Below are 9,272 nucleotides of genomic sequence, written 5' to 3'. Positions count from 1 at the left end.
TTCTTGCTCAGACAAATCCCTGGCCAGGGTCATTCGGGTTGAGAGAGAAAGAGTTCTCCGGGAGAATCCGATTAGAGCGAGACTCAAGTAGAAACCGTATGGGTTTGACAGCACCATGCTCGATATACGGTCTCTGGGATATTAGATGGATGAGGGACTATAGGTACATGGTAACTGAGGACAGACAGGTCCAATGGATTGGATTCCCCTGTATCGTCTGGGGACTACGGCGTAGTGGCCTAGTACTTCCGTAGTCGATGAGTCGAGTGAATTATTACAGAGATAATAATTCACTTAGTTAGAAGGAGTTCTGACAGGTATGACTCACGGCCAGCTCGATATTGGGCCTAGAGGGTCACACACATATGGTAGGCATTGCGATGAGTAGAGGTTCGGATATGAGATATCCGACGGAGCCCTTGTCTTATTGGATGCAGATCCAATACCCACTAGGGAAAGGACCCATTAGGGTTTTGACACGGGATCTCTATAAATAGGAGGGATTCACAGCCTCATAGGCTAGAGTCTTTGCTTGCCCTTCCTATTCTCCTCTCCCTCTCCACCTCAGAGTAGGCCTGGAGTTTTGAGGAGCGTCGTCGCAACCTTGCTGTGTGGATCACCGCTAGAGAGGAGGACGCTTGACCTCCTTCACCCTCTCCTGAGGATCTGCAAGGAAACAGGGATATACGATCTCCCTAGGTAACACAATCTCTATACGCAGTTTTGTGTTTTGCGGATTTTGCGCACCAATCTTCGCACGACGACGAACATCTTTTTGGGAATCGGGGATTTTTGTTTTCTTGTTCTTCCGCTGCGCATATGATGTCGCCCCCCTTGATTTCCCAACAGTCTGTACTAGACCTGATATTACATTTATTGTGGGGATGCTAGGTCGATATCAGAGTAATCCAAATATGGACCACTAGAGAGCTGCAAAAAAAAGTGATGATGTATCTACAAGGACCAAAGATTATATGCTTATGTATAGATATACAGACAATCTAGATGTGATTGGTTACTCAGATTCAGACTTCGTTGATTGTGTTGATTCTCGTAAATCAACATCAGAATATATTTTTATGATGGCCGGTGGAGCTATTTCTTGGAGAAGCGCTAAGCAGACCTTGACTGCTACTTCTACCATGGAAGTTGAGTTTGTCTCCTGTTTTGAGGCTACTTCACATGGTGTATGGCTTAAGAGTTTCATTTCTGGGCTTAGAATCATGGATTCTATTTCTAGGCCATTAAGAATTTTCTGTGATAATTCAGTTGCTGTCTTTGTGGCTAAAAATAAGAAAAGTGAAAGTCGAAGTAAACACATCGACATTAAGTATTTAGCCATAAGAGAACGTGTAAAAAAAAAGAAAGTGGTCATTGAGCATATTAGCACTGAATTAATGATTACTGACCCTTTGATTAAAAGCATGCCATCTTTGAAATTCAAGGATCATGTAGAGAAAATAGGACTTGGTTCCACTTTGTAATGATATTGAAACTCTTATATATTGTGAAATTTTCTCATTCATGTGCACGTTATTTTAAGAAAATATATTGTTACTAGACTAAGAATAAACATAAGGTTTATTCATTAAGTAATATTACCATATTAAGATTAAGAAACTAAATACATCGTGATACATGGATGATAATACTCGCTCTTAGAGGACTTATTGTTATGATTCATATATTTATTTCTTAAGAAAGTTGTTCGAGAAAGATTAATTCAAATTATTAAGCTAAACGTATGGAGCAAGTGGGAGAATGTAAACGTTATTATTAAATATCTTATTTAATAATAATATAATTGTTCTCATTAAAATTCATAATTTATTATCATGAATTTCTTCATTTATTATGGTTTAAATGATTTCAGTTTTTTATTCATTATCCATGAAACCGTTATTATTAAATTAAATATTTAATATCATTAAAGTTTTTCATTATGGTCCAAACGTTATAAATTTGAATTAATTCTTGTACGTTATGAGTTGGTGATGATAAATGTTCTTGATGGGAGAACATCTATATATATGAGGATTTTAGTCCTTGGGCTCAATCATCTTTTTGAAGTAAAAAGGCTTTCCTGCACCATCTAAAGCAAGATTTCTTGACAACAATGGTTGGAGATACGCTATTATGTTTTCGCGTTAGTTTTTATTGTGTTTACAATATAATGATTTAGAAATACAAGTTGATATCAAAGAATTTTATTACAGATCTAAGTATACGACTTGGCTGAGAATGCGAAAAAGGTCCATAGAAATGCGTTGACTTCTCTGTTCTTTCTCCTTTCTAATTTCTTTGCCATCTATTGTTTTTCTTCTTGCCTGTTTGCTTGTGTTAGTTAGAATATTGAATCTTTCTTCTTGCTCGCTTTTTTTGTTGGAATAGTAAATCATAATTTTGTGACTAGATAGAATTTTAGTTTAAGAGTCTTAGTCAACATAATAATCTTTATTATAATTGGAGTCAAAGTCTCTTCTAAATCTCCTATTAATCAAGATGAGAAGATTTTGGTTTTTCCAAATCTCTTCCTCCCTACAGCTTTCTCCTACCTTTGGTAAACTTTAGGTCAACATCCTCGCTGAGCAGAATGTGTACTGAAGCAAAGCCTGTAGTTATTTCACCCAACGCCATGCATAGGGTTGCAGATCAAACATAACATCGTTCGTCCTACAACAGGACATAGCGCGCATGTGCTGTGCTGGGGCTGATGCATTATATATAGCGTCAAATTGAGCACCACCAAACACAAACACAGTCGATCGATCCATAATCCTTCTTCTCTGTCATAACCATGGCGCAAACCGGTGGCGCTGGGAGCCCATCATGGGCGGAGCTCCTGGGATCCAACCACTGGTCCGGCCTTTTCGACCCCCTCGACGACACCCTCCGCAACCTTCTCCTTATGTGGGGTGACATGTGCCAGGTCACCGGCGATTCCTTCATCAGCGACAACAACTCCCGGTATCACGGCCGCTGTCGCTACTCCAAGAACAGCCTTCTCGACAAAACCTTCTTCCCCAGTGCTGCCAACTACGCGGTGGTGGAGTACCTGTACGCCCTGTCAACGTTTCTCTTTGTGCTGAAGGAATCCAACTGGATGGGCTACGTTGCGGTCTCCAGCAACGCGCATGCCGAGGCCATCGGCCGCCGCGACATCTACATTGTATGGCGCGGCACCAGCCGAATAATGGAGGCTTTCGAGGATATCACCATTCCTCTCGTGCCATTCGACCAAGACAACAGCGATGTGAAGGTCATGCTCGGCTGGCGCGACATCTACAACTCGAGCGATCCCAACTTCGACTTCAACAAAAAGAGTGCACGAGAGCAGCTGCTTGAAATAGTAAAAGAGCTAGTCAGGAAATACAAAGACGAGAACCTGAGCATAGTTTGTGTTGGCCACAGCTTGGGAGGCGCCCTCGCCATCTTAAGCGCTTATGACATAGTGAAACATGGGCTGTCTAAGATTGGGGAGACGAAGGAGTACTTCCCAGTATGCGCCACGGTGTTTGAATCCCCGCGAGTGGGGAATCAGGCTTTCCGTGACAGCTGGGAGCAGCAGCCCAACCTAAGATTACTACGTGTCAAGAACAAGGGAGACCCTGTTCCTGACCTGCCACACCTAGTTCTGGGCTATGTTGACGTTGGCACAGTTCTGGATGTAGCTTCGGAGCAATCAAGGTTCTTGAAGAATGGGGGCAAGCATAACCTGCAAGTGATCCTGCATACTGTGGCCGGGTGGGAGGGGGCTGGCGGCGGCTTCGACCCGACCAGAGTGAAGAGGAGCCCTGCGCTGGTGAACAAGGACGGGGACGATTTGGTGGCCGAGTTTAAAATACCGTCGTCGTGGTGGGTGGAGAAGAACAAAGGAATGGTGCTCGGTAAGGATGGCGACTGGGTGGAGGCGCCGCCTGGGATGTGAATGTGCACGTGTCGCCAATGCTGCGTACTGTAATTACGCACGTATCGTCGTCTGCTTCAGCCCACCGCATGTGAATGTCAGGCGTGCATACTATAGCAGTCAAGTGGCTCGTGGGTCATCCCCACCGTAAAATAAATGCACGCTGCTAAATTATTTAATAACCGATGAAGTAAAAATGGATGATAATATATTTTATATATAAATAGGTGCATAGATAGATGGCACCCATATTATCTACTACGACGGTGACGTTAGTTTGACATTTTAACTTGAGTAGTGGATCTTGTGATTATTTTCTAATTTTTAAAACTTTGATTGATTGAATTTACTTCAAAAAAAAGATAATATAAATTAGTACTAATATTTTATTATTAATATTACCTTCCCAATCAGATAAAGATATAAAGATGAATTGATGAGTGTTCATAAAGAAAAAATAGAATCCTTTTTAAATATTATATGACTCATTTTATTATATAATAATACGTAATAGAGGGTTGATATATAAATTATTATAATTTATTGATTGTAAATTAGATGTCTAGATTCGTAAGAGACAAGTATAAAAAGCCATTTATATGTTGGTACTGTGGATCTATAGTAGTGCTATCATCATATAGTTGTGTGACAACTTCTTTAACATTTTATATATTCATCTTTTTAGATCTTGAATATATTTTTTTAAGATAAAAAATATTCAAAATATCTAAATTAAAAATATCAAAATAGTTGGAAGAGAGCTTTTCATTTTTTATAAGATTAAATCGATCTATCAATTATTTCATAAATTACTTAATCTCTATAGGATTAAATTCTGAAATAATAATGTCATCCATATACATAATATATATATATATATATATATATATATATATATATATATATATATATATATATATATATATATCGTACTTTCTTTTTATTATCATAAAAATAATAAGATATAAGATTTGAAATTGATAAAGTATATCAAACTCTTTGAGCTTAGCGAGATGATTCCGTGAATATTAAGAATGAATAAAGCGAAAGATTTCTGAATCACAACATGTTCACGGCACTTGACTCAAAGAAGTACAGCGGTAATTACAGCTACCGCTTGGGTAGGCTTCTCGACCAGACCTTCTTTACCTACGTTGCCGATTACCACGTCGTCCAATACCTCCTGCCTATTCGGAGGGTTGGATGGGCTATGTAGCGGTCTCCAACAGCGCTCACGCCGACGGCTCCGGAGTTCGCAAGATCTACGTCGTATGGCGCGGGATCAAACGAACCAAAGAGTGGGGCAAGGATATCTCAGAAACTCCTGTGCCATTCAACGAGGATGCTATGGTCATCCAAGGCTAGCTTGAGTTCTACACCTTGGTTTGGTAGCTGATGTGCAGATGAAGGAGAGCACGAGGGAGCAGCTACTAGCTAACATAAAAGAGTTGGTGGAGCTGCACAAAGACGAGAGCCTCAGCATAGTTTGTCTCAGCCACAGCCTGGGAGGAGCCCTTACCATCTCAAGCCCTTGGGGAGAAAAGGAGTTCCACGCGGTGTTCTGTGAACAATTCGCGTGTATCTCAAGCGTAATAATTTTTCTATATAAAATTAATATATTTTTTAGATAACTTAAATTTGTGAGTTTTATGATACTTTTATATAAAAATTAATTTTTTTTTAATATGCTATGTTAATGAGTATAACTATAATATAACAGGAGGGTGAAGGGAAGGAGGGAGGAAGCAGTGGTACAAGAGAAAAATAAGACAAAAAAAAGAGAAAGATGAGAGAAGACGATGAAGGATAGGGCGAGATAATAAAGTGAAATGAGAGAAAGAGACCAAGAAGATAAAAGGGAGAGATAGAGTAAGAGGAAGCCAAGAGAGAGAGGAAGGAGCACCCTTCCTCACATAGTTTTCTTCCCCTGTACTGTCGACTATTATGTGGCGGAGTATCTCCATGCCCAATCAATCTTTCTAATAATCTTTATAAGGGATGAGCTATATAGTAATCTTCGATGACGCTTATAGGTATCGCAATATCTACCTTGCGGCATGACACAAAACAAGTAGCAGAGATTTTTGAGGATCTTAGTGTGATTCTCGTGCCATTCGACGATGACAACGAAAATGTGAAGGTCATGCAAGGCTGGCATGACATCTACGTCGCGAAAGATCCCAGTCTTAGTAGACGAGCAACTGAGCATAGTATATGTCGACGATAGCTTAGGAGGCATCCTTACCATCTTAAGTGCTTATGATATAATGAAGAATGGATTATCTAAGATTGGAGAGGAGTAATTCCCAGTATGCAAAATTGTGTTTGATTCCTTGCAAGTCAAGAATGAGGTCTTTCATGACAGCTTGGAGCAATAGTCGGACCTTGAAGTACTGCATGTCAGGAACAAGAAACACCCCTGTTCCAGATATGCCGCATCGATTTTGACATAGTTGTAGAAGTGGTTTCAGAGAAGTCGAGAGTAATTGAAGCAGGGGCATCCATGATCTAGAAGTGACCTTTCACACTATCGCTGATCAGGTGGGATGACAAGGAGGACAACGATGTCAACACGATCATGGGGAAGACCAGCCATATGCTAGTAAACAAGGTGAGAAATTTCTTGAAGGACAAGTACCTAATACCAAGAGTAGTTTGTGCAGTTCATTGACCAAAATAATAATAATAATAATAATATACTGTTGCGCTTTAACTAGATATGTAGGTGTTATGATCACTCTATAACCATTGTTATATATACATGTGTAATTGTCCTGTCCAAACATAAAATTACACAAATCATAATGTATTTTAATTGAATTGTGTGAAACTTCATTTCTTTGTATATGAATTAATTCCTTGCTTAAAACAGGGAATCACATTTGTGCAAAAGATTTTGATAGGCAAGTAACTTTCAAATTTGATTGAATGTTTTCTAATTCGTTTTTACCTCTCCCTAACTGAGCAATGAAGAACAAAAATAAATATAATATATATAAACAAAACATAATCTTTGATCGATTCCTATTTAAATTAGGAAACTTTGGGTGTTTCCTAATTCGATTGCCCTCTCTCCACTAAACGCTATGAAAAATAAGAATAAATATAATAAATATAAATAAAACATAATCTTTTGTTCGATTCCGGTTCGAAGCAGGAGACTTTGGGTGTTTCCTAATTCGATTGTCCCCAACCCCCTCTCTATATATATGATACCCCTTACTTGCAACACCACTTTTCTTCCCTCTCGCTACACTCCTTCGTTCCTCCCTCTCGCGTCTCTTCATTCTTCTTCTTTGTTCCCCTTCCTTCGCTGGTAATGACGTTGGAAAACACCAGCGACGGCGGAGATGAGACATGGAGGTGGATGGGGTGCCATTTTACCTCGACCGACGAAGAGCTGATCGGCGATTGCCTCTTCAACAAGGTTCGTAATCTGTCATTGCGAATCCCCCTCGGCTTTAGCATTCCCAAGATGGAGGTGTACAAGAAAGTGCCATGGGAATTGATGGTCCGCTCCAGCTACCTTCCCATGGGTGTGTCCTACTGCTTCGTCCGCGTGCCCTGCTTCAAAGCCAAGGACAATAGGCTAAAGCGAAAGACGCGCGGTGGAAGGTGGGTCACCAACGGCAAGCCCCACGACATACCGCATCAAGATAGGAGGGCGACGATCGTCGGGACTCGGAGGAGTCTCAAATTCTTCAAGGACAGCGGTGATCCGGGAAAGAGGAACAAGGACAGCAACCTCGAACTGCAGTGGATAATGCACGAGTACCGCCTCCACCCCAGCCTGTACGAGACGATCCCCTCCTACGAGACCGAGGAGATAATCCTGTGCTGAATCCAGCACAACCAAGGCCCCAGCCTCCCAACCAAGGCCCCATCTGTGGTAGATACCCAAGAAACGCTGGAGCCATGGAGGGTGGGACCTTCCACTCAGAGCATGGCAATTGACATCCCCGGGTGTTGTTGGGTTCAATGTGGGACCGGAGCTACTGAAGAAGTGTCTTTGGGTGTTATTGTGTCCTTGAGACGGGAGTTTTGGGAAAAGAGCCATCTTGCGAGGGTCCCCCTGCAATGCTAGAAGCATGGACTTGCGATGACATTTTTGGATTGCTTGATGACCTTGATCTCGTAGCGGAGGCCACACTTACAACAGCGACATCGGTAGCTCCATCTGCTAAGGAGCCGTGGAAGGAGGCACTACGACGCAGGGTGCAACAACTGCATGACGACTCAGGGTACATCTCTTAAGATATGTAGAGATTCAAGGATATATGATCTCTCTAGATAAAACATAATATTTCATATACGTAGTTTTTGGTTTTGCTGATTTTATGCACCAATCTTCGCATGATGATAAACACATCATTGGGAAATTTTAGGACTTTTGGTTTTTGTTCTTCTGTTGTGCATGTGATGTCACCCTTAGATTTTCTTACATAACTACTAACGATACCACTACGTAGACAATACCTTGGAGGCTGAGCCTCAAGTAGTTCCACCACTAGCCCTGGTGGTGCCACCACATGACGTGGCTCCAATCACTGAATGGGCCAAATAACATACCTAATTTAACCCTAACTTGGGTCTAGTTAGCCCCTAATTGAGTTAGTAGGATTACTCCCTATACTAACTTAAATTGATACCTAACGATAATTAAGACTAAAACAAATACAATACAAGCAATCTCAATTGTCCGATATGTTAATTGTTTATCTGAACTTCCAGTGAACTTTCGACGAACTTCTAAACTTTCGGCGAACTCCCGACAAACTCCCGGCGAGCTATCGGCACATCATCTGAACCTTTGGCATAACACCTAATCCATCTATTCTCAATGCATTGTCTGATTCTTTTGGCTCGATGCCTGATCTTTGACTCTGGCCCAATGTTTGATTCTTTAATTGTTTTGTCTTTTTATGACCGTAGTTAGTCCTGCATCACTTTTCTCAACACATGGATTAGATCATAAATCAATTGATTTCATCATCAAAATATGAGATTCAACATCTTATACATGTAATTTTTTATTTTATGATTTTTACACACCAATCTTCACACGACGATGAAACCTTTTTATGAAAATCTGTGATTTCTCTTTTTGTTCATCCGCTACACATATAACATCGTCCCAAGATTTTCCAACACTTGTTATAACCCTTTCTCCCTTTCACAAGCTCAAGAGAGAACATTCACACCTCTCTTTTACAATAAGACCTCATTCCTCTCTTAAAAATACTTCTAAACTCAAAGAGGAAGAGATACAATACTTTAAGAGAGTTTACAAACTTCAAATCACAAGTTTTTTCATGCTCATTCAAGAAAGCATGAGAAGGGTATTTATAGGCCCTAAATCGCTTCA

General features: G+C 40.5%; 2 protein-coding genes across 2 annotated transcripts; both read left to right on the top strand.

The window, feature by feature from the left end:
- The first annotated feature begins 2,747 nt into the window (after nucleotides 1–2,747).
- LOC103976025 (phospholipase A1-II 5-like) lies at nucleotides 2,748–4,131 on the top strand. The gene has a single exon (XM_009391199.3). The coding sequence runs from the start codon at nucleotides 2,798–2,800 to the stop codon at nucleotides 3,926–3,928; it is 1,131 nt and encodes a 376-aa protein (XP_009389474.2). The 5' UTR covers nucleotides 2,748–2,797; the 3' UTR covers nucleotides 3,929–4,131.
- Nucleotides 4,132–7,226: 3,095 nt separating this feature from the next.
- LOC135594110 (NAC transcription factor 29-like) lies at nucleotides 7,227–7,748 on the top strand. Its single transcript, XM_065084529.1, has one exon. It carries the CDS (start codon nucleotides 7,227–7,229, stop codon nucleotides 7,746–7,748), a length of 522 nt encoding a protein of 173 aa, XP_064940601.1.
- Nucleotides 7,749–9,272: the final 1,524 nt, after the last annotated feature.

Source organism: Musa acuminata, chromosome BXJ1-9 (assembly GCF_036884655.1).
Source record: "Musa acuminata AAA Group cultivar baxijiao chromosome BXJ1-9, Cavendish_Baxijiao_AAA, whole genome shotgun sequence".
In the NCBI taxonomy this organism is placed as follows: Eukaryota; Viridiplantae; Streptophyta; class Magnoliopsida; order Zingiberales; family Musaceae; genus Musa; species Musa acuminata.
This window is presented reverse-complemented; position numbering and strand designations above follow the sequence as displayed.